General features: G+C 38.2%; 1 protein-coding gene across 5 annotated transcripts in view; it reads right to left on the bottom strand.

The window, feature by feature from the left end:
* Positions 1–2,319: 2,319 nt before the first annotated feature.
* LARS2 (leucyl-tRNA synthetase 2, mitochondrial) overlaps positions 2,320–26,758 on the bottom strand; it is an 89,510-nt gene continuing 65,071 nt past the window's right edge. The window contains exons 15-22 of one of the 5 annotated variants that reach the window (XM_071561370.1): positions 25,910–26,013; positions 24,561–24,743; positions 21,172–21,341; positions 20,127–20,204; positions 17,959–18,070; positions 9,605–9,732; positions 4,097–4,320; positions 2,320–2,698 (exon numbers count right to left, since the gene is read on the bottom strand). In XM_071561370.1, the coding sequence (XP_071417471.1) occupies positions 4,141–4,320; positions 9,605–9,732; positions 17,959–18,070; positions 20,127–20,204; positions 21,172–21,341; positions 24,561–24,743; positions 25,910–26,013 (955 nt within the window). In that variant the 3' untranslated portion in view covers positions 2,320–2,698; positions 4,097–4,140. Of the gene's footprint in view, positions 2,699–3,955; positions 4,321–9,604; positions 9,733–15,093; positions 15,284–15,594; positions 15,645–17,958; positions 18,071–20,126; positions 20,205–21,171; positions 21,342–24,560; positions 24,744–25,909; positions 26,014–26,758 lie in introns of those variants that run through there. The other 4 variants (XM_071561372.1, XM_071561369.1, XM_071561371.1 and 1 more) reach the window with 4 other exon arrangements.

The raw sequence follows: 26,758 nt of genomic DNA, 5'->3' as shown, positions 1-26,758 counted from the left end.
AAAAAATCCCAAACCCAGTGTAGTTCTCACAACATTTTTTAAAGTCAAAGCAGACCTTACCTGGCCTGGCAGAAGTCAGTGGGCTAGTGAATATATTCATCGCTTGGGTTCTGTGGTGAAAGACCTGGGTGCACATTGAACACTTGTCTCACAAGTCCTTTGATATAAAACCAGCTCAGGTCATAATAGGAAAAGACTGAAGAAACACAGAAGTAGAAAAAGTATCCAGCAAAACCAATGTATGTACTCTTCTGACTCAGTAAATACACATAAAGCAAGTCAGTTCAGTCTCTGTAAACTGCAGTAAGTATTGCAAAATTACAAAAAAATAAACAACAACAAAACCAAAACCAACCCAAAAACCCCAAACAAAGAAAAACCCCAAGCCTGTACTCATTCAAAGCCAAGCTTTCAGAAAAATCTCATGTCCTGCAAACCTTCCTAGGAAGAAAGGACCAGCAAAGCACTAGTTAACATTCTTTCTAGTTCATGTTGATTGTAAAAGGTTTAGAGAACAGGAATAGCTTTCTGTGAGGCTTTACAGTGAAGGAGAGACTGTCCGACCTGCATTATTTGTGGAAATTCTCTCTCCAGAAGAAACAAGCAGGTTTTTCAAAGTCATATCAGAAATAGCCATCATTGCCCAGATGTCAGCTTTGAGACATTACTTTAATCTGGTAAGAGAGGCAGCAGATCTTATTTTGCACCAAATCTCTGTGTTTTGGGCTCTGGTGAAGGACAAGGAAAAATACATGCCTGCAGAGCAATGCCCCTGTAGAGGTTTTTATTCAAAGCATAGGTGGGACAACCTGGCTACAGGACTGTCTTAACTGGTGACCTAAGCTGTAACAGTGTCCCTGAATGTGATGTGAAAAGCCCTACTGCCTTGTTGCAAAGCAGCACTGGTATGCCCATGTCACCTCAGTCACTGGAGGTGAATGAAGCACCCAGGACAAATAACACATTTTTCTACACAGTGGTGTCTTCCAGCACATTTCAGTCCCCCATCACCCCAGCATCTGAGATCATTTCTCATTAAATCAATGGCATTGGAAAAGTACCTTTCAGGATTTGGCCAATTTCTGTTTTTCCAGAATTAATATTTGAAGGCTGCGCTTGATTGAAATTTAGTTGCACAAACTATTTTGGGTAGAAAGTGTGCAAAAATTATTTTTAAAATTTGAAATTACTTAAAATAGAAATTCAATACAGATTGGATCAGTGCAATGACCAATCTTCTATCACCTTCAGTGACAGGACTCCAAAAACGCTCCGTGTTATGGATCCGTTTCTCAGAGTAGTTTGTCCCGGGTCTATCCCACTGGGTTTAGCAAACCTCCCACATCATCTTTGGTTCATCATTTCATGGAATAAGGACAGTGGCACCAAGTCCTTTTTAATGTGTGTGATGAAAACAGTGCAATTCGACTGATCACCCACCAGCACCTTCCTTATCACTTCTCAAGTATTCCCCTCCCAGATTTAGAATTCCCACACTATTTACCCACTGAACTCTTAAAGGGGGCACAATTTGTGGTAATGCCATATACCACCTTCAGGATAAAGATGCCTCTGTACTGGGACACTGTCAAATAAACTGTGGTAAGTTATTCTACAAAGGCTTAGCAACAGGGTACAGCCTGTATACCATTACCAGGCCCATCTGGGCACAGACCAAACCTGTGAGTCACAATTATCGTAAGACAGATGGCAGTTGTGCTTCAGAGCAGGTCAACCTTGTAAGAAATGTCAGCAGCTGCCAGGACAACTGCACAGCTCCGCAGCTGGCACCTCTGCCATCCTTCAAACATACACTTACCAGGGAATTAGGCTCTGTCACTCTGTCTGCATCATCTCCCTCACTCACTTTTTCATCACTTTTTTTGTATCCTCTAGACCACACTGAATTACAACTTGCTGTAAACACACTGGCGTGCCTTCTGACCATACACTTCTTGTGCCATTGCAGTTCCCTACCTTTTCTTTTTTAGCCTGACAAAAATCCATTCCTTATTTTGATTTTTGCCTGAATCACCAAATGACATCTACAATTCACTTCCTTGGGCAAGAGCAAATACCCGTAAGTGCTAACAGCAATAAACACTGTGGGCTGCTGCTCAGCCCTGCAGTGACTGCAGCTTTTGTTTAAAGGCACCACAGGGCTGCTGGGCTTACAACATCTTTCTTCATCCTTGTAAATTTTAAAAGTTTTTATTTGCACCAAACATGTCACCTTTCCCCCAAAGACAAACTCTGTTCAAATGGTTCCACAGGGTGCGTTAAACTTTTATACAGAAAAGAAGAAAAAAAAAGCAGGACTGTGCTGTGCCACAGATTTTACTTTAAAGGATCTCTTTCATAGTCCTTTCAGGGGCTGCTGTACAGGAGTTTTATGAATTTATAACAACATATATGTCAGGCAGACACTGGAATTCAAGTTATTTTAACTCCAACTAAGGGCCTGTGTTTGAACGTCTGAATGCATTCCTTTGTGGCTCAGATTTCTGGAGTCTGAAAACTGCAAAGACCATATCTTCATTATAAATATTCCATTTCTTAGTCATTCTTGTGTCAAAGGACTGCTGGAGAGAAAATCTGCACAAGTGTGGTCCAGGAGGAAGCAGAAATCAGAAGAGTTTTGTTGCAGAAGTAGGGATGCCAAATGTGCTTGCTGAGCCTGGCATCTCTGTAGCTGCATCTTTGGGAAAAAAATACAGAAAACCAAAATGAATATTGGCATTGCTCAGCTGATACCTATCTGGCAATGTGATCTGTTTCGATCCTAGATGCTTAGTCTGTTGGAATTATTTACTGTTACGTGGGAGATTTTTGTTGGTTTCCTTTTAATCTAATACAGAGTCTGGATGCCCTCTGGGCTGGAGGGTCACTGCAGACCTCTGTATTTGCCTGGCTGGTTGCTACTGCTGACTTCTTCACTGTCAGGATGGCTCATAAATGGCTGAGCCTTTATTGGACTAGTGGACTTATTGGAGTAGTGAGTTTAATGACTGTTAAAGAAAAGCCATTCTTTCACAATGAACCCTGTAATTGCTTCTCTGCAAACTCTTTTTCAAGCATTTGCTAAATACAATAAACATTTCCATGTGGATATAGCAGCAGTGTAGAGTACAAATAACATGGTTAGAGTGAGGCATGAGGATGAATTTGTGTTTTATGAAAGTCTTGGTTGATTTTTAGAAACATCATGGCTATTTTCACTTAATGAACCACTCAGAAAGAAAAAAAGGAATTTCAATTCAAGTTTTATGATCCAGGCACTACAAGAACTCGTAGAGTCAAAAAGCACACTGTCTGCCTTCCCTGCCGCTGCATTTCTAGCAGCCAACTCAGCCCTTTCTTGAATCCCCCGAAAATCTCTGAGATGGCTCATGCGTAGGAAGTAACTTTCATTCTGTTCCAGGCAGAAACAACCATCAGCACTTTGCTGAAGCTGAACCTCTCATGTATATGCCAACACAAATATGCCAGCTAGGAAGGAGAATCCTGGCAAAGACAGGGCTTGGCTAAATAATCTCACCTTTCCCTTGGCTTGGTTCTGAAATTTGTGTAAAATGTATCAAACCACCCCATTCTGGATACCTGCTGTGCTCAAGGCTATTCGTCAGTGCAAAGAAATTATTTTGTAAATTAACACTCTGTAGAAACATCTTCTTAAAACTTAAAATGTTAGTGAAAGGTAGGATACCCAAACATGAGATACAGGGAGGAAAGCACACCTAACATTTGGGATAGCACAGACTCAGGGCAGTTGTTTAGTCCTGGAATCATATTTATGCCTCTGCCTTTAGCCAAGCCAGCTTTCCAACAGGATATATTCCTGAGGCTGACACTATCCCCTATATGCTTTATATAATTTACATTCTGTTAACAGTTGTTTAGCTCTTCTGCACTTTCTTCACATTCTCCCAGAGAACATCGACAAGGAGCATCTTACTATGATTCAGTAAGAAACTTTATTTCTGCACATTTCTCCGCAGTGAAATGAAGATTTAGCAGCGACCTGATTTTACTACGATTTCTTCCCCACCTTTATATGAGATTGAAATAACAACTGGCATTTTTGAATTGGTTTCACCTCCAAAGGTTCCAGCTCCCTTTTACAGCTCAGCAGAACTTTTGCTATTCTTGCACTAAGAAGTTGATAAGGGCAGTTCTGGGAGACAGAAAGGCCTTTTTAATGGTTCGTCCCTGGAGGTGCTTGACTCCAAGTTCGCTCTGCAGAACCAGCTCGTGGACCTCTTCAAAACTGCAGGCTGCTTGCTGAGGCACAGACACTGTGCCACAAGCCTTGTTATTGATCTGAAAAACAGACGTAAAAACAAGAAAAACAAGTTACCAGGCTGATGTCCACAATTTCATTTCCTGGATCCAATCTCCTGTTACACAGGGGGGAAAGTGGAATAAACTCTCACTCCTCCAACACCACACTTTCTAAGCAGAGGATAAAATTCTTCCGGTCTTCTGTCCACCTATCATAAAATAAGAAAATGAAGCTCTGACTCATAGATTCAAAAAAAATTGAAGAAGTGGCCACGGGAAGTCCTAGTTCTGAAGACAGCCAGCAGCACGTGACTGTGACAGTTATATAAGCTGGATAAAATGGTTTGTCCAGTGGGAATCCTGCTTTGTACTTCTGGGCAGCAATGTGGATTCTTTACAGCCAAGAGATGCCTTTCAGAGATTCAAATGCAAGATTGATTATTTTTAGAAAAATAGGATTTAACTAGTTATGTGTTGCACGTGTACTAAACATGTGACTCATTAATCCAACACTGACCACAAAGACATCACCCACTCGTAAGATGCTTTCCTGTGTGGGGCTGGTTTCCAGAGCAGCTTCTGTGCTGCTTTTGCATCAGCAGGGCAGGACCATGTAAGTAAAAACGAGTCAGGCCTTCGGTGGGAGTCACTTTAATTTATAAAATGGTTTTATAAATCCTTTCTGTAATCCAGTAAGAGTAGATAATGGACAGAGACTACAGAACCTGACAGAGTATCTTTCTGGGACTGGTGTAAAATTAATTATTAAAAAAATCAGATCTATATGGACTATTTTCAGTGCATTAATGAGAAGAATATCAACCCACATTTTAGAAAATGAAATAATTTTAATCAAGTTAATCACATTACTTGTATAAAAATCTGCTGCAGATACTGCAGATTTCTGACCTTTAGGCATCATTGTAAGGAATTTTCAATCATCTAAAAGACACATGTGTTGATTCATGAAGCTTGGACATAAAAAAGTACACGACTTGGTCGTCACCTGGATTTTACCCAGGATACCTGTATGCAACATATGACAAGTGAAACACCTAGTTCACTTACCCAGTTTGTATTTTACTGAAAATAAAATTAACTGTGCAATTCTCTGAGAAAGGAAGTTGGGACAGACTTTTAAGGAACAAGATGAAGTCTCAAATGCAGCAGGGATGAGTTACTTCTGGTTTTTGACTAGACTTGACATTAATTTGCAGTGAAAATGTAGGTAGACTTTTAACTATTCCTATGTGCATTCATAGCGTGACATCATAAAAGGCTGGCTGTGTTCAACTTTGCCTTTAGCATCTTGTGCAAAGTAAATCCCTTGAAAAACACATAGGAGTTCATGTTTAAAGCTTTTGTGAAAAATAAATAGAAGTACTTCTTTTTGACAGGACATTTCAAAGAAGAAATGCATTCCACAGGAAAAATAAAACAGTAAAATCCAAACAGATACAGTTTTGGTGGGAATATAAAGCCAGCTTCTCAGCTTGCTGCTAGGACACACAGCCTGCAGTTCCAAACTATGCCTGCTTAGTTAACACGTTGTCCAGTGTCCTCCATCATGCAAATTAATATGTCTCAGTGGATGGATGTTGGTGGGGGGAAATTTTCCACACCTAGCCTATTTGGTGCTGTTCTCAACAGAAAAGCCAAGTGGTCTAAATCAACTCGGTAAATAAATGACTGCTAGTGGTTGTGTTTTCCTAGAAAGGTCGAGAAGCCTGGGCGACCTGGCACTGTGTACCTTCCCACAGCATGTCTCCACCTTCCCACAGCCTGTCTCCCCATCTTCCCACACTACACTGAGCTGAGGCCAAAACTCGTATCAAACAGCACATTGGTTATGGTTTCACCACATGTTTGCAGCATGGCTTTCACTGCACTGTAGATATTACAAAGCATTTTAACACTATTCTTAAAATAAGCACCTGGAGATTGAACTGCACGCTGTGTGTAACAAGCGTCCTATTCACATACCCTTTTAGTCGAGGGCTTAGATTCTCAGCAGGATAAAGATAAATACCTTCTGCTATACCCATCTCTCTCTCTCTCTCACTAGATCACCATAACCCTCAGCATTTCCAGGTAAAAGTGGCAGCACAAGAAACCTTGATGCTGGCAGTTGTGCTTGAAAAGACATGGCAAACTCCAAAAGGAGAAATACATGAGTCTTCAGTCCTTTCTTCTCCTCAGGAAAGAAGCTGTTCCCCTTTTGCTCTTTGCTTCTTTTCTTTAACCTCACCTTTTTTGTTTTTTTTCTTAAATATTTGACATTCTAGACTATTCTGGATTTACAGGGAGCTAGTGGGAACTAGAGGGGTTATAAAAGATGAAAAGAAATCGCAAAAGACTGAAAAATAAGCACCTGGAGGCTGCAGAGAGGAATTTTTAATTCAGTGCAAATATTTTTTTACCATTGATGCATAATCCTTCTGAGAAGTAAAAAAGAAAATAAATATCTGTGCACTGTTAGGCCTCCCTCATAGGTTAAAGCAAGGAAAATTACACTAACAACTTCTATTTTATTCATAAAAACATCAGTTTAAGACCACATCTGCTAATAGTTCTGCACTACCTAGAAAATGTGAGGAATGCTGGTCAGAAGTGTGCTTACAGGATGAAATGCACACTTCATTCAGGTCAAATTTTTCACAGCATTTATAATATACAGCATGATTAAAAATACTAGACTTTGCAATAATATTTGGAGTAACAGATACTGTACATATCCAGTGAATTTAAATGTCTTTCTTGCAGGCAATCTGTATTGTATCAGCCAAGAATACAATGAGTTGGTTGCTTTGGCTGCTTTAGGTTAAATATGGAAAGAAATAACTCCAGCACAGACAGGAAATAATGAAGTATTTTCTGTGAAGAGAAATAAAACCAAAATGTCTCAGCAGGCAAATCCCTGGCAGCCTGAGGCAGTTTGATGTCTTGAGAAGAAAAGGGCTGTGGCCCAGAGACCCAGTTTGACTGTACAGCCTTGTGAAGAGACACTGCCCCTTTGCAACTAACCAATACCTCCACATGTCCAAGTGTCTTGGTTTAATGAGGGCAATTTAGTTTTGCAGCCATACAAAAACCTACAGTGTCCACAAGACTTTATAATATGCACATTCCCTTCTCCCCCATACTTCCTTTTGCCTTGCTCTCACAGTAGTAAGCCAGGCATACTCTGTAGGCACTATTGTTAAGAATTACTCCCAGTTCAAAAAAGCAACTTGTCTCTCTGGTCTTCTACTTCCTTGCTTTCTCAGAACTAAGGAAGGTGTTTACATACATCATATTTTTCTATGAATATATGACTCAGAACACAGGGGTTGCTTCTTTTCTTATTACAGGATTGTAACTAAAGGCTACCAGGAAAAGAAACAAAAATCATTTTCATAATGGCTGTTTAAAGCAAAATTCATTTTTTTCTGGTTTCCATTTTTGAAAAGGAAAAAATATCAGTGAAATGTTCAGGCATTTTCGTGGTTGGTTGTGTAGTCTTAAAAACAGTTCAGAGTTTTCCCTGTATTGCTGCAGTTGTTGCTTCAAAGATATATTTAATAACATGTTTGCTTTAACCACAACTGCAAAGACGTTTCTATAATTACACAATTTCTCATTCATGACTTCCTTATAAACTTAACACTGGAATTCAAGATGTTTGCTAGCTCTGTCTGGATGTGAAGGTTTATTTTAAGCTTAAGCAAAGTGATTATACCTTAGTGAAGATTTTTACTGGTATAAGGAAATGCTTATCACTTAAATAAAGAAAGAGAGGGCAAGGAAGAGGAAAAAACCAATTCATCCACAGTGACTATTAGGCTAAATCTGCTATTAAACCCAGCTGGCAATGGAGTCCTTCTCCTTGGCTTGGGAAAAGACACCAATTGAAAATTTCCTTAAAAAATACATACTCCGTGGCCTCTGTCAATGTAGGAAAAATTAGTGTTTTAGCAGCAATTCTCACTCTTGTTCAAATAGACTGAGAGATCTGGCAAGGTATGGAATTATTTGCAAAGACACTTTGATTAAGGAAATCTACAGAAACATGACTTACCCTAAACTCAACCAGTCTCTTCCCTCTTCATAAAAACTCAGTTCAACAAAAATAAACTGCCTTTCTCCATCTCTCAAAGGAGAGAAAAGAATAAAACATAACTACAATGCATTGCTTCTCTCTTACACACACAGAACATGGAATTTTAGAGGACCAAATGCCATTTCTTATAGAGCCTCTATTTCATTCAATGTCCAGGAACACAAAAAGTGTTCAAGTTGAATCATTTAATTTAAAACATTTAAGTTTAGAATGTCTGCATGGTATATGAAAGGTTATTCCTTGGTGAACAGTGGAAAAGGCAGGAGTCCTGCAGCTGTAGTAGTTATGCAACTGTGTTAATTACAGACTATCATAATGCCTGAACACAAAGCACTTGAAGGCAAGTGGGCTGACGAAGAGCTGTTCATGGATTCCATGCACTTGGCTCCAGGCACTCCCTCCATGGCCTGCAGGGGCACTGGTTGCTACTGTGCACTATCAAATGATAAAGCTTTACAGTGCCTGGGAACATGCTGAACACAGGACAGTTAACCAGAGACACAGGAAAAAAGACAGTAAACTACACTGTGCATGTGCACATACACATGTGGGAAAACCACAGGTTAACTAAACGCAGTTGTAAGTCCGTTCTAATGAACTGCCAGCTCTTTTTCTAGACCACAAAGGTGTTACAGCTCTAGGAGAAATTGGAATGAAGTTGTAACATTACTAAAGATACCTGGTTTTCCTCAGCCTCGTTCCAGCAAATACACTGTCCTGAAATGTGCCAGAGATTCAGCCTAAGGCAAATGGGAAACATGGTTTGGCAAAAATCACAGCACCTTAACCCAGGTTATGAGAGGTTCTATTAGGCAACCATAGCACTACAGGTACCACAAGAAATGTCACCTAATTATAAATATTTGTACAGGGCTGAATGCATTGTCAGCCAAAATATCTGGGGAGGGACCTGTATTTTGATCACAGTTTTGTCTGTATCGTCCTTGCCCATGGCTGTTCATTGGTCAAATCTCTACAGGTACTAATATGCTGTCACTCTGAAAGGTTTGTATTTAGGTCATCTCCCTTCCAGACTTGCTACATTTTTTCATTTAGGAAACCATTTTAATTACTCAGCAGAACCATAATTGCAGTTTCTAGTCTGAACTTTCACTGAGCCATCTAATAAGAGAACTGACTTGCATAACAGCAGAAATTCCACCGTCCTCTGAGCTCGTAACACATTAGTTGGCCACTACTGAAAATAAATCAAAATTCTCTTACCAGTACAGACATTTCCACAACATCTGGTGGCTGAAGGTAGTCTGGGTCTACTTTGGGCCAGGATTGATGCAGTACATCAACATCCCAGTGATGATGAGTACAAAGTTTATTCTGCATATGTGCCAAACCTGGAAAGTGAAAACAGTCAAACATTCAGAGGTACTCACTCTAAGCAGAATATTCGGTCTTTGGAGTTGCTGCACAAAGAAGATTAGGATAAAGCTGACTTTAAAAGCAAGTGCCACAGGAGGAAACAACATTGTTTAGATTAGCATACAACACATTATAAACAGAAAGACATACATCTTTGAAGTGTTTGTTTTATACCATGCGTAAGGACATTAATATGAACAATGTGGGCATGTTGTAGATTTGAGTTAATGCTCCATAATCTTGCCATAAGCACAGAAGAACACTGTTTATTATTTTAAATTGTAATACTGCAACACAAGCTGACCTCTACTTCTAGAAGTCAATCATGGTACTGCAGTTATTATCAGTAACACCACCAGTTTGATTAAAATTTTACTAACAACTCAGAATGATAAACAAATATGACTTATTATTTTACCACTTGTAATGCTGGGTAGTTTCTAAATTTACAAGTCAAGCTATTTGCAAGACTTGCTAGATTTTGTGAACTATATTTTCTCATAAATTAAAGCTGCTGCAGAGGAATCCCTTGTACAGCTTGGTCTCCTTCTTACGATTTTTTTACATTCTGAAACACTTTATCCTTCAATTTTATTTTTTAAAACTCTTAAAATGGGTATAAGTGATCTCCTTTTATTGAACAGGGTATGCTCTTCCCAAGATAATTCATTCCTGATTTGTTTAAGAAATAGGAGACTCGGATGCAAGTAATTCTGAAACTGCATTTTTTAACTGAATAAAAGCTCCCGAGTAGGGTTCATGTTGCTGTTTACTCCAGCTGTACAACAAAATAAAAAATTTCACTTAGCAAGAGGCTGTCAAATATGTTCAATATTGATGATGATTGCTCGTGGTTCTCACAAAGCCAGAGGATTTTTAAATTAAAAACATTCCCTATGTATGAATAGGAACACAAACTAGTATTTTTATAAGCACATGCTTTGTTCAGAACTGCAAAATGTATGTGAGATCTCATCTGGTTCAGACAAACTCCAGCTACAGCATGAAGAAACCCCATCAACACAAGATTCACTGTTGATGGGTACCTGAAGCTGTTCAAAACAGCACAAGGGCAGACAGGAGCAAACCCAACCCACGCACAGTGCATACATGAATTCACTTGGATGGATTGTTTAGACTGACACAGTGAATAACAGCAAACAGAGACATAAAGAGAATGCAACTTCCTCCAGAAAAATCCACCACGTTTCTGTCAGCGCTTTTTTAGACAAAGCACTTTGGTAAAGTGACACAGCCATGCTATTTGCTGAATGACTCAGAAAGGGGCAGTGGGGCAGCCCCACGGGAGCTACTTCAAATGGCAAGAATGTGCACATTTCCTACTGACAACAACTATTTATTAGGCAAATCGTTGATTAAAACACTTTAGTGGATCTGGGTTTGTGTATTTTTTTGTCTTGCAGCAGTGGCTCAGAAACTGAGAGAGTAAAAGATAGGAACTCAAGCAGAAAAAAATATCTTCACATTGATGATTCATTATCACATTGACTTTAAAGACAACAGCTGTTAGATTCTTTCCTTTTTGGCTTTTGAACATCCAGATGAGCTCATTTCTTTCCAACTGATCACATGCCTTGTGGCAGAAGCATGCACACTGGCCACTCCTTATTTTCCTGTTGAAGAGAATTCTTCAAATTATTTAAAACCCACTTTCTAACATAAGAGCTTCTATCTACAAAGCAAAACCTGGGTCACTTTTATTTCCTGTGGAGGCTGTCAGTCCTAATAAAAAAGTAATTAAAATGTATTCTGAAGCAAAGTGTCTCTAAGCACAATGCCAATCTTTTGGTTCACTTTCTTGCTACAAAATGAGCTATGAGCTCATCCATAGGAAAAAAAGAGAAGTACAAAAGTCAACAGAACAAGTTTCAGAAAACAGTTTGCCAGGAAACCAAAATGAAGGTTTTAGCTATGTTGCATGTTTGGCTTCCTGCCTTAATGCATATTTTGTGAGCTGTAAAACACAGAAAACACAATGATTTGGTTTGTATCTTCAAAATTCAACACACTAGACGAGAAACTTCCTCACAATGAGCCAGAATGGGGCTAATTTACAGTGTATAAAACATTAAAAACTAACCATTTCCCAGATTTTTACTGTGAAAACATGAAAAACACATTTTATTGTCTTACTGTACTGGAAAGTATCTAGTGAAATGCATTTTATGAAGTGAAGTGAATTTTGCTTCATTTTTGGATGTATTTTGCTTTTATGACTACTTATTCTCTTGCAGATGTAGGACAGAAATCCAGAGCCAACTGAGTACATTTTAACTTACTGTAAGCTGCTTACTTATATGCACCCATCTGTACAGGACAGATCAAAGACAATACCTGTGCTCAGTCTGAAGCCCTGATCCTGCTACTGGATCTGCTTCAATGGACTTGTCATGAGCAGCAGGCTAATGCCAGAACAAGGTTTCCCTAACCAGTAACTGACAGCACTGGGAAGCAATTTAAACGCTGTACTGTATTACTATAAATGAGTGAGTCCAGGGGAGGGGACAGGACCAGTCTAACAACTTTTCAGCTCAGGGCAATGTTTTACAAGCATTACATGAGTATTTCATAAGCATAATACTTCCCCTAAGGTGCTACTTGGCAGGGAAGAGCAGATTCTCTTTTTAAAACGATTTAAGAAGGAAGGCATGGAAGCAATTGTGTGTCACCAAGGTATTAGGACAGCAAGGTAACTCTAGACTTAGGGAAAAAAAGTACTGGAAAAAATTATCCATGAAATTCTGGCAATTGTGCAGCTACTTGGACAGAAAATTATGTAGGCCAGAGGAAAAGGTGTGATTATAAAGTAAATTGAGAAAGACCTGGCATGGGACACGCACAGGCAAAGAGAGGTTAAAGCAGAAAAGGGAAGGAGGGTGGAAGCCTTAATGGGTGATAAAAGGAAGTTAATGAAAGCATCTGAAACAATGACAGTATCAGAGTTGAGGGCTAAGGATGTTTATAACAGAAAATATAAGGACAGAGGGGAAAGTATAAGGTGACTCTGAGGGTGCATTATCCAAATGCTGCTAATTTTTGAATTTAGCTACATCAAAACAATAGAAATCTGTGTTAAGTAAAATCCACTAACTGACAGGCAGAAAAGGTTTTTAAAAAGCTCACATCAGGAATGTCTAAGGGCAAATGGTGATGCATTTTGGGTCAGTATCTTACTGGTCTCTGTAGCCTCTTTACCATGTTACTTTGTTCTTGCTATGCTTTTTACTATTTAATGAATCTCCCCATTAGACAGATTCAGACAAGTTGCATATCTGAAATATTCTTCCTGAGTTGCAGACAGGTATGTCTGTCAGTCATATATGAAAGAGTCTGCAATCTCAAAGAAACGAAAACAGCTGTTTCCAGACAGTTCTGAGAAAAACTGTATTATACTACTGGTATAGTAGTACAGAATTAGGTTGTGAAAAGCTTGGATTACAGTAAGGTAACTCTAGAATGTGCTTCCAACTCAGCAAACTCCACAATAAGCCTTTTAACCTGAAAATGATCTGTCTTCTCCACTTGGTGAACTTCCTATGCTTCCCTTTGGGTTACTAGTCTTGAAGGAAAAAAAAATTAAATTCCACATCATGTTTCTTCTGGGATTCGTAAAGGGGGATTTCTACATTCAGATTTCCAACTATAATTTGCAACGTCAATTAGCTTCCATTCAGTTCTATTCTTTACAGAAGCCTTTTTGAGCAAGGACTGAAATCAAAGACATTCTTGCAGAAGAGCTATCATAGTGGCAGTTAAAATATTGCTCGGACAATTATACTATTACAAATTCCAAGAATTATCTTTCATTTCAATATATCTTAAGATGTGTTTATCACCAGTGTATATATCTTTCATGTCCCATCTCTAATAAAAATTTAACAATTCACAATAAGCGGTTTCATATCCTTGTCTGAACAGCAAAATACTGTACTACTACAAACAAACTAAAAGAAAAACTCTCAAATGGTGTCTGTATATTCCTTAGACACAAGGTTTCAGGAAGGAAACTGATTTCCTCATCCTGTTAGTATTCATAAACTGCCAAGATATCAGCCGGATGAACTCTTCCCACTCTGAGGGGCTACAGTTGCCTTTTCTGTTACTAAGCCACAAACCAGTGTGTTCCCTGCACAATTAAGACCATTAACTTGGCACACCAAAATGCCAAAAACTGTTTCTCCTCTAAGCAGGAGAAAGAACTCCTTCACACACAAAATATCAAAGTCCTGAGTTGCTGCTGTTCAGCTGCTGAAGGGTGAGGCACTTACACAGCTGCATTCAAGCAGCTTTCCCTTCATTCAAGCTGGAAATATCTCCTGCCAATACTGAAGTGTGCTCTTCAACCTGCTCACAGAGACACCAGACTCTTTGTTTCTGCCCAATGCATTAAAACAAGATGGTCACATATAAACTAAACTCCACGAGAGGATAATTCTTCAGCTGTAGAAGAACAAAAATTGCTGCATATGGAATCTAATTTTACTTTAATTACACTTACAAATTGTACATTATGCCAGAAGCACCCTTGGGATATCAAACTGCAGTTCTAAGTTTGAAGTTTATCAACAAGCTAACCAAGAACACATAGTGGACTGAAAAGCTAAAATTTCAAATGAACTCTGATGCAACTTTTGAAAACCAGGATGGCACTGCAATCAATTTCACTTTTATCCCTGATGCTACTCATTACTTCAAATGTCAAGCAAAGCATCTTTAATGAACACCCTAAAATAACCTTTGCAATTTTCACAGTGTTTTCATTAGTTGGTAATCATCAAGATTGACTGATTTGCAGTTAAATCTGTCTGTAAAGAATGTTTTTGCTAACCAAGATGATACCTACACACTTACTTACAGGCTGTTGGAATAGAAAACACTGATTTACTTTTTTAACATTTTGCTGTGATATGTCTCAAATAGCTTTTAAATTGAAACGATAGCAAATTAAAATTAAAAAGCATTTTTTGCTATTTAAATATAAATGCATTCAGAATGCAAATATTTAAGAAAACATGTTTGATATTTAAAATTTATCAAATCACAATTTGTAGTTAGATGTTTTTTGAGCAAAAGGGAAATATCTTATGTAATTATTGAATAAAACTAGAAGTATCAGATATTTTTGACATCAGACCCTTCACAATTTTAGTATTTACATATGATAGCCTCTTTTGCCTAGCATTATATTCCAAAACTAGAAAAGCAAAAAGCATTGCTTAATTTTTTCCAACTTCCAGGATACCTGTCATTTAAACTGAAATATTACTATTTGCATCTGCAGAAAAGATTTCAGTTGTCAAAAGTAATTTTATTACCTCCACGCAGTCTCATTCCAGGTGCTTAGCCAGAAAGTTCTATAGTTCTGTGGGTTTATTGTCTTCAAATCTTTGGCAGGGTTAACTTAATATAATCAAATACATTAAGTCAGGGGCTTTTATTGTAGGTTGTCATTACTTCACATTTAGTTTTAAATTCTACTGTATTTTCTTCTTAAATACTTCTTGTCTGTAATCAGTGACCAGAAAAGCATAAAAGGTTACAATGCAACTGCAGAAATATTATTCATTTTGTGAAGTACAATGGAAACAGTAAAAATTATCGAGAATGCTCTTTTCTTCTCTCTTTTAAGACTGTAGTAACCGAGGATTAAGCTTATCTCACTATCTACTCAACACTTTCTAATGAGAAACACTAATAAGATAGGAAAATCCTTTTTGGTCAAAAAACAAGCTTGAACACACAAGGAAGCATAATGTGGTTCAGAGTTAAGACAAGTCAATGTTCCTACCAGCATTCCTACTCAGCAGCAAAATTACCTGGTTGATATTAACTAAAGGGCTTCCAAATTCCCCAGTTTCATTTTCCCCTGTAAAAAGAAAAATGGTCCTTGTTTCAATCACTAAAATGTAAAGGCTGTGCACAAGTTATTTTAGAATGAAATACCAATTTTTAGTTATAAATGTTTTGCTTGCGTATTGTTTATTATTGGCATTGCAATCTTCCATCAAAGAGCGGGGGTCCACTGCTATGGGTGCTATTTATAGAGCTAACAATATACAAGCTCCTCTTCCTGACTAATTTACGAGACAGGAAGCAGCATTTTCCCTTCATGTAGATGCAAAGCCAAGATACAAAAGGAGAGAATTACTCTGAGTGTGTGTGTAGAACTAAACCACAATAACTCCTACACTTCTATAGGAACTTCTATATTTAGAAAGCTTAATTTTCATATTGAAATTATTTAAAATAAGGAAGCACCATTACCTATACATAAAGAAATTGGTTACATGAGAAGAACAACAGGACTTGGTGGAACCAGAGTGCAATTCAAAGCATGAACTTGGGGAATCTTTAAAACTACAGCTGGGCATTTTCCAGCAGAAATCCCAATCCCAGGACAGAATGGCTACATGTTGGCTATTTCAAAATAATATAGTCTTCTTACCACAATGCAGCAGTTAAGTGTGTATGTTCTCCTAAAAAATGCTTTAGTAACTTCGATATAATGTCACGATCAACATGACAAAAGAGATTGTGATTTTCAAGTTCAGTAACAAAATTCTTCATGTAATAATCAGTACATAGTATTTTTTTATGATGGCTGCACTGAATTACAATGCTTAGCCTTTGGACAAGTAAAACTTTATCTTTAAATGCAGACAGAAGCTGAGGAGAATATAATTCCAGACTTTTTTAGGCTTCCTTTTCATTCTGACATCAGAGGGAGATCCAGAAAAGGTTTATCATTCTCATTCTCCAGTGACCTGAGTAGCACAAAAAGACTTCCTTATCTAACATTCAAAATGTTACAGGATTAAGCTTTATATTTGACAAATTGTTAATTAAGACATCCTAGTATTGTCATTTTATCAACCATATTTGATAATTCTGTGTTCCCTAACATGTATTAGAATTCCAAATTCAGAAGGCACTGTATGTATAAGTAATTACCCTGGATCTCTTCTTCCTCCATCTCAACAAATGTGGAAAACAGTGTCATGCTAATTACTTTCATTTAGTATTATTTTAATTAGACGGTATTTCATAGTGTAAGCGAATATTGACCAGAAGTAGCTTTCTCCAGATGGATCATGTCTGATGCCACTCTTACTTCTAAACATTTAAGCCTCTGTTAAGACATTTTAAAGCCGCTGGAACTGAAAACACACACACAAAACTCCCCAACCCACTCTCCCTAGTACATCTTGTTATTTCCATAGTCTCTGCCCCTGTGTTACTGCTTTGAGCACAAGCAGTTTTTCTTTGGCAATTAACACTATTACAGGGCCATGCCCAACACTGAAATACAATCAGTTTAGTAGCACTGCTTTGTAAAGACTTAAATGCACAATGCTGTTGGATGACTGCTGAAAATAAATCCATTAAAAACGTCCAAAGCTAACATTAGAACCAAAACCACACAGCAATTTGTGGCCAGCCATAAGGCAGAAAATAGTCCTATCTTCCCACATACATCTTGGGACTTTTCCCAACAAATCTTAAAAGCAACTGCTGAACTCTGGCATGCACGTCCCTTATTTCACAGGCTGTAACTGCGGCAGCACCACACGACTTAGCCCACTTGGTATTCAGACCTGTACAACCGTGACAGATGTTAAAAAAGATGTCCTGTCTACCATTCCCATTCTTCACGAGAGGTTAATTTGCAGCATAACGTCCCTCAGTCTCTGGAGCATTCTACAAGAGAGCGTTTGTATTGAACACTCCTTTAGTCTTTTAGTATACAGCCCTCTGACATGGTTCTCTTTGCCTGAATTCCTGAAAGAAAATATTTGTAGTCTAAGGATTCTGAAACAGTTATTTCAAAAAGGGCAGTTTCTGTCCTGGTGTTCAGCCCTCAATAACGCCATCCATATTCAGGAGCAGCTAGCAGTTGACATATGAATTCCTCATGCAAGTCCTGTCTTGAATTTTTCTTCCTTCTCCCTTTCTCTGCCTAGCTTCAAGAAATCCACTTTTGTATGCAAGGACAAAGAAACTGAAGGCAGAGAGATCTGGGAATGCCTTAAGTTCCAAGTCTGTTTAGGAATTATGACAGAAGGTGACAAGATAAATGAAGAATTCAGGGATAAGAGACTTGTGTATTAACTTAAAGACATTTTGCAAACTTTCTGTCTCTCTTCCTGGAACATCAGTATAAAGTTTATTTCTACAAATACCTTTCCACATCTCTGATGCAATGTGTGGAGCCATAGGTGCAACCATAATGCAGAGAGAAGCCAAGGCATCTTCAAATTCTGGGCTATGAAGAATAAGAGGCCGAGAAGCTTGCTAAGTGAAAAGACAAGGGAAAGAAAACAAATTGTTAACATTCTGAGGGAGCAGGGGAGGAAAGTAGTTTAATTAAGAAGAAAATACAATAATAGAACCTAAAATCAATGCCTTGATGAGGACAGTGTCATTTCACAATAAATTGGAAACTCATGAAAAGTTCTGTAGAATTAAAATCACAACTCTTGGTCAGAGTGCTCTCTAACATTTAGAAGCTCATCCTGAAGTGGTTGATGAAGACCCTTGGGGATCTGCTCTAGCACAGGAGTCTGACCACAGACTCACGTGGACAAGAGTGGTCCTGAAAATCATTTTGAGTTCTTCCATTTCTAAAAGTGCAATCATAGATAAAACCAGAGCTATCTGAGAAGAGGTGAAGTACTTGTATAGGACAGTAAACAGTGCTGAATGCAACATGGGTTTTGTTGGGATAAGGTTCAGTTGTACAGGATCATTGAGTGGCTTAAGTAAAGATGAATTTAGTGACAAAGTGAGGTTTTACAACTGAAGAAAGCTTTGGGAATGAAAAGCACAACTCATTCTTCTACTGTTTGATGTTCTGATTGGTTTAGCAAAGAGTTCTTCTTCTCCAGTACAGAAAATGTTCAATTTCTTGCAAAATCTTCATTCCTCTATTGTAACTTAAAAAGAAAAGATACAGCACTAAAAGCAGTTGGATGAACATTTTATTTCTTTGTATGACAGATTACATCCCATGGTAAATTCAGCTGCTGCATGTATTTTATAACCCACCCCTCTAATAAAATGGCACAGAAAGACGTCAGTGTATGTCAGCTTATGAGAATGGGTGTGATGAACAGCCACCCCTGTCTACTAGAAAATTGTCCAAAACCAGTGATTTGCTTGACAAGATGTTGTCAGATGACATCTTCTTATCACTGATACCAACAAGGTCAGTGCAAATTATATTTGAGTAAGTTTGAGTGGTTACTACCTGCTTTCTGTGTTTAATCCTTGACCACCTCGCCACTTCCTCCTTTCAACTGGGAGCAAAAGAAGAAGTGCTAGCACGCTATACAGAAACTTGTTCTTCAAAGATACTGCACTGGCCAAGAAATATGTCAGTGTTCAAACATCTGGCTGTCTGTAGGACACTGATTTTTGTTTATGATTTTTTTTAAAGCATTCACTCCACTATCTACCAGCCCTAAATGCCTATGAATCATGGAGTTGGAGACAAAGAACCATGTGTTACCTTCCCAACACCACACTATCCCAGGCATAGATTATCTCAGTGCAGCACTGGTACACAAGCTGCTTAACTTTTTGTTAAGTTCCTTGATTTTGCCAATAATCTCTTTGGAAACCGAAAGGTATAAAATGCTATTTCAATAAAGAAGTTGAAACTTTCAAAATTATATTTAATTTCTAGTCTAGGTCAGGTTACCATTATATGCCTGAAGAATTGCTCAACTAGATCTAAGAGTAGTAACAAAAGTAATGATAATTGTTTATTATAGTTCATATATCACCACTGGCTGACAAACAACAATCTAAATAAAAAATGCTGAATACTTCATTTACTTTTACATTTGTTTTAAAAAGAGGAACTTACAAACTCTATTACCCCCCAACAGTTCAGTGGTGTAAGCTGTCTTTGAGGAATACAAAATTATGTGATTTTCCTTGCAAAGAATAACCCTCTTTAAATCAGGATGTTTGGTGATTCTGTAAGGTACTACTATTCCTAACTACCTATGCAACTTGGCTAAAACCAAAAGAAAACCAAGAACAGAATTAAACAAAACGCACCCTTTTGAAATTACAGGATGCAGATGTAAACACCAGAATCTAGTGGCTCTAATACCATCAAGCTCCTCCTGCAAAATGCTGTGTATTTCAGGACTAGAATGATACTACAACTTGCTGATTTTGAACTGAATGATCCAACAACCCTCCAGACTTAGGAACACTGTTTGTGACAGTAAATGATTTACAGCAACTGGACCTGCAGTTTAGGTAGCTTCTGCTTTGTATAAATACAGGCAAAAAGAGGGTCGGAGAGAAAAGTACCTTCATTAATACACATACTTACATGGAGTGTTTTAGTCAGGCTCATCAGTCGTGAAATAGCTGCATTGAACAGATGGTCCTTCGTGAAGTAATCGGTTACCTTGTGTTAGAAGAAAAGGTCTGTCACTACTTAAAATTCTAAACCATGGAATATTGGCTTTTTAAATGAAAAAGAGTGATTGATAACCAATTTCAATTTGTGAAATACGTGCATATGACCTCTTACATGAAAATCACTTTGATAAGCAAACATGTCATACGTGCAATCACATGTGGGAAAATAACAATCATAAAAATTCAACTGATCGCTTCCCCTCCATTTCAGGATTTTAAAAGCCAATGTCATGAGAACTGTGCATTAGCAATCACCCTTTATTCCCTTTAATAACATTTATTCTCTATGCCCCTACGAGAGGCCTTCATTCTTTTAAGTACATTTATGCTGGTGAAGGTTTGTTCATAGATTGCAAGATTGTAATTCTGAAGTCTGTTAAAAGATCTGGAAGGTCCCTCACAACAGGGTTTAAATTGGCAAAAGATTTTATCTATAGAAAAATATTTTAAGATAATTTTGCAGGTATTTATGTCTCCTTCTGAGTCTTGGATAATTGAATTGACACTAAACAGCAGGAGAAAACAGATATGAAGAGATGAACAATCATTTCAGAACAATCATTTTAGGATACCCTAATATATAATTCTACATGAAACAGCAGGAATAATAATGAGGTATGAAGCAAACAGATCAAACTCTTTTGTTAGGGATAGCCTGCAGCACTCACCTACAGTTTTACGACTGGAAATGGAGTTACTTGAATCCCAGATTGATAACATCTGTTACAGATAGCTGTAACATTTCATCCCTTAAATGAGACACACATCCTTTAAATAAGTTTTGTCCCATAGAATTTGAGGGTAAATAAATTTATACAGAGAATAATTCACTTAAAAATAACAAGCTACTGATCTGGGCAAAAAGCTTTTGAGTCTGTAAATCAAATATATGGTTTTAGCATGAGCAGCAACTTAATCAGTCATTTACAAACTATATAAGTGTTTCTATGAACCTCAGAAATCACCAGATTCTTCTGCTCCCAGATCTTTCTTGCTTCAGCCTTCTCTTTCTTACTCAGAAGTTCAGGATTGGGCACAGTTCCTGAAGACCTTGCTTCAATAAGTTTGGTTACAAGGGCCCAGAGGTGCATCTGCCACCTCTGAACACCTGGCATAGCATCAGCTGAGATTAATGAGAGATTTCAGAAACAAATGTCAGTGACAGTTAACAAATCCAAAACTTAAAAGAAAAGCAGAAAGGACAAAGAACACTAGAGTAAAACTTTTTTTTTTTAAAAAACACCTTGTATTTTACATGAAAGATGTCAATGCAATTAAAAATGCCTTTACAAGTAATTCTGGGTTGCTTCAATGGACAAAAACCAGTAAGATAGAACAAAAGTATTTTTCTGGAACGACTTTAAAACACAGAATATAGCATATATAGCAAGAGTATTTGCTACAATCTGTAAAACAGGCCAGTGTTATGCTGGTGTTAGAATGCTAATCTTGTGTTTTAATGACTCAACAGATGAGTTGTATGTGCTCTCATTTTTCAAATTCATGGAAGAATACATAAATATATATACACACTCACATGTATGCGTACACATAATTTTCAAACTGAGAAGTTTCTTTTGGAATGTGATTTTAGAATTACATCTCTGTTGCTACAGAGATGCTACTCTGCCAGTGACTATAGGCTCTGATCCTTGATACCATCTTTGGACACAGCTTAGTTTGGGATGTGGAGATTATGAAGCTGTTCCCCATGACCCTGAAGCCATCAGTCCTGCTCCATGGTTGCTCTAAGAATGTGCTTCTCTGACCTCAGGATCACACTACAGAGAAGCCCCAAGCTCCTGCTGCACACAGCCAGGTCCTCCCTGTGGTGTGGTGCAGGGACACTAGTGAAGGTATGCCTGGGGTGTGGCACTGACACGGTTTTAGAGCTCTCTTAGAGATATTCTGTGTTTCTATGGACTGGGCAGCATTACATCACACAGCAAGCAGAGTATCAATGTATCCCGAGATGTCCCAGCTGGCAAGAGACTCCAATTCTGCTCTGGGAACTGCACTTGAAAAGTGCCCGGGCTATGACTGAACTGGGAGAAGTAAAAGACACGGAAGTGACTGTAATAAGTGTCAATTATTTGTCTGATGGCACTAGATGAAAGACTTACTGCACCTCTGGGAACAGTAAAATACAAGCTGATTGACTATGTCTGCATGATCTTCATGAGTTCTCACAGGTGAGATGGGGATTATGATGTCCTCCCCAAACTTCCCACCTCCCATTCGTATCAGAAGACTGTAGATCATATACACATGATAGGCTTGGAATTACCCAGACTGTAACAATGGTGTAAGTAATAGTACAATGGGTCTGGACTTGCAAAGTCTGGGAGACTTCTTGCCTGCACCACGGGAGAGAATGAAATGAGACCCTGCCTTTATGTTCCCCACTGAAAGAACAAGGAATCTAGTCTGAAGGGCAAGCATCAAAAGACTATCAAAACACATCCAGTGAAGGGAAGGTTCATAACAACTGAGAACCAGTGTTTAGTATTCTCTGAACGAGACAATTTTCTGTGTTGGGTTTGCATGGCAAGGCTTTGGTAGCGAATGGGTACAGGAGTGGTTTTTCTGATAAGCTGCTAGAAGCTTCCCCCATGTCCAACAGATCAAATGAAGTTGAGCCCAGGAAGAAGGGAGGGGGTGGCAGAAGGGTGTTGTAAATTTGGGTTTATTTCTCATTAGTCTACTCTAATTTTAATCAGCAATAAATTAAACTAATTTTTCAACTGAGTCTTTTTTGCCCATGATGGCAACTGCTGAGTGATCTCCTTGTCTTTGTTTAAACTCATGAGCCTTTTGTTGTACTTTTTGCCCCCCTGTCCACTTGAAAAGTGCAGAGTGATAGAGCAGCTTCGCGGGCACTTGACATCCAGCCCACGGTCAAACCCAACCCAACTTCCTTGATTTCTTCAATTTAAACATTCACAATTTTGTTATTAAGAAATTCAGACCACAGCTTAAAGATTTAAGAGATGCTTTTAACCTACTTTCTATTTTCTTCTCCCCTCAAAATATCTTGATGCTGCTAAAATCTCCTTTTGCTCACATTTTCCACTACAGTTAACATGACATGACTCTGAAATCTATCTTTGTATTTCTCCAGTGGTTTGATTAACTAAATGAATTATTGCTAGTATTATACTTGCATGTGCTTAGCTTTCTTAAAAAATGGTTCACCACCAACCTCTAGTATACTTTGCAACTAAGATTTTCTACACACCATTCTCACAGTAATTTAATTTTTCCATTTTCAAGATGGAAGAATTCAGCATAAGACTGTGCATCACTGAGTTAGCTGCTTCAGCTGTGTACTGTTAGGGATGCAGCTGTTAAAGCTTGATTCCGGGTGGTTTCCAGGAGACCTTTCCATATGCCTAGCTCTCTACTGTTGTGATTAGATGGTGACAGAAAGCCAGCTGAGAAGTCAAAGCCCACTCTGCCAGTACGTACAATAGTGCAATAATATATAAATGAACACAGATGATGGTAAAGTGTGACAGACACCAGCTGAAACAATGCTGAGTGCAGGCTGAACTAAGTAGCAAGAAGTTAACACATGAAAGAATGTGGAACTACACCTTTTTAAACCAGGTGTTAAATGATGAGTGTTTTATTAAAGCCTTATGCAACAAGAGAAGTAGATTTAAATGAATGCATAAGACTACATTAAAATGTATGAACCACAGTAGATAAAAGAATTTAAGACCTGTCAGAATGATGAATTGCATGACAGCGGTAAATAAGAACATAGGAGGGCAATTCTTAACTTATTCAAGAAATAATCCCATAAAAATGCCATGTCTACAAACATTAGTTACTAGGAACTCTGATTATCTTTTAATGAGATTCTTCTGAGATGTATTTCATAGTCCAGCTTACAAAAGCCATTGTGCACGTGTGTAAATAAACAGAAATAACAAAATATTGTAAAGCTTTATCTGCAATCTGGTATGATTAGAAAAAGCACCTTATAATGAAGAAAATAAAACAATAATTTTCAGTAAATCTATCATCACTAATTAAAAAAAAAAGAGAATGGGGTGCAAGTTTGCACAAGAAAACACCACTTACGTACTCTTCACATAATGCTTATAGCTTTTAAGAGGTAAGTGGCTTGCAATGAACTTGCAAGACTGCCCCTCAGTGACAGCTTTGTGATCCCATCTCTTTGAAAAGAAACAAGCAATAAAACCTGTTCATTACACGTTTTTGATTCATTTGTTCCAACACTTGGGCATCAAGGAGTGTATCAATTTTGTCTTTAAAATATAACACACTAGAAAAAACGACCCATAACAGAACAAACAAAAAGCATCTGACTCACTCTTAGCATCCCACAAAATATCTTGTTCTGGAGGAGCAGCAAACAGAATGTAAAGACGTAGGGTGTCAATGCCATAGTCTTTCACTACTTCTTCAGGGTCTATTCCATTGTACTTAGATTTGCTCATTTTTTCCCAAGTAACTTGGAGCTTCTCACCTGTTTTCAGGTGAACTGGTTCAGTTCCTAAATATTAAGACATAAAAAAAAATTAAATTTTTCTTATTGGTAACAGCAATTCATTTTGTGCCCGAAGATAAGAACAACTATTTCTCATGTGGGTTTTTTCACCAAAAACAACTTAAAGAGGAAAAACACACATTCTAAACACTTTCTGCCATCCCAAGTTTTCCTACAGCAATGTTTTAACAACAGTAATATCCCAATGCTTTCCTCACATTATGACAAAAAGTCTCCAAGCATTTGGAAGCTGTATGCAGCACTCATCCTATGTGCTACCTTGGGAGCTCCTGAGATCTAAACATTGGTATAACCATGACATTTAATACCTCCTAGACAGGTAAACTGATTTGGTACAATTCTGACATGCATCTACCTTTTAGAAATATCAGATTTATAGGTTTCAGTTGCAGTAAGTTATCCTGAAAAGAATGTGCCTTCTGTTGCCTGAATTCAGAGACAGAATGAGACATTTCCACTGAAAAAGGTGCAGTTGAGCAAAACCATCTACTACAGAAAAGCCTAATCTTTTCTGAAGAAAACAGGAGAGCAGACAGTGGTACAATTTAAGAGGATTGGCTGGATGTTTTTAACTGGCTTAAAGGGTTTGTCTGCAGGAGAAGAACAGTGAGCAGTGAAAACAAGGTTGCACGAGAGGAGTGATGAAGGCAGGCAAATGTGACCAAAACACTTTTGTTGCTACAGCTCCCATAGCCAGGACTTGCTGGTCCAGCTTATGTGAAGGCTTTAGAAGGCACTTTAGAAACTGCACTATTTCCTACACACTTTACATTCCTAATATCTGCTGCATCTGTGTTAGCTTTGCCATGATGTTTCTGTAGGTTTACTGGGACTACTGCCTTCATTCAGCAGGCTGCTGATCACTGTCTTAACAAAACTGACTTTTGATCTTCTGGACTATACTGGAGCTAAAACAGTAACATGGCACTGTTTCTGTGTTTGGATGTAATTAAAAACTGCTGGATTAGTAGGATCTCTGTGCACTCAGCAGTGCCTATGAACCCAAAACTCACGGAAGTTGCTCACCAATTTAAATAATACAAGGATTCATTTTCTCTTTCAAATTTTCCCAGCACTGAGATCTGCACACTGAAGCAGTCCCGGGCTTTATGGAGGCACCGACGCTGATTTTCCCATGCAGTTTCTCTTACCAGTGAGATCAACCTCCTCTCTCTTCAAACACTGGCCTGTTGTTGTTAGTCTGAATGTCTGATTCTTGACAAGACCTTGAACCAAGAGCTTATGGAAAGGCTCCCTAAGGATGGAAAGAAAAAGAAACTGTTGAAAAGACCTGTCAAGAGCATACTTTATGATAAGCCTCAGGTGTTGAGCCAATCAGGCACAACTATTTAATGGAACAAGAATTTCAAGCTGACTATCATAAACAGTTGTCACCTTAAAAAGAGTACTTGGTGCATTTATTCATGGTGGCTGGCTGGCAAGTATAAGCATTTTGCACACATTATTGCACCCTGAACTAGTACTAAGTTATTCTCACATCACTTTTCAAATTAGCATATGGATAATACAGAAGTTTCTTGGCCAACAGTGCTATTTCCCTAACTTCAAACTGAATCCCTTGTGTAAAAGCATTCAAGTACCTGGCCCCACTGTCTTACAAATATTTAGTTCTAGCTTTTCTCTGAGAAGCACACGGTATTCTGAGCAAATCAAAATGCTGCTGCACATTTCTTTCCATAGAGATAAGATCATTTCTCTAACATAAGCACTTGCATGCCTTGTCCCTTTGCAGAACCAGCCATGAAGGCCTAGCTGTATGAAAAAAATACACTAGAAAAAGTGTATGCAATGCTGGAAAGTTTGGATGTCAGTGCAGCAATTTTATATCATCTTGAACATTGAAACTTTACATCCAGGAGAGCAAACTCTCATCAAATGCACACATGATAGGGGCTAAAAAGAGCTTTGAAGGGCAGTACTGCACTCAGCAAGAAGTAAACTCTAAGTAAACTCTGCTCTGGTTGAGAGATACATTATTG

This window comes from Pithys albifrons, chromosome 7 (assembly GCF_047495875.1).
Source record: "Pithys albifrons albifrons isolate INPA30051 chromosome 7, PitAlb_v1, whole genome shotgun sequence".
NCBI classification, from domain to species: Eukaryota; Metazoa; Chordata; class Aves; order Passeriformes; family Thamnophilidae; genus Pithys; species Pithys albifrons.
This window is presented reverse-complemented; position numbering and strand designations above follow the sequence as displayed.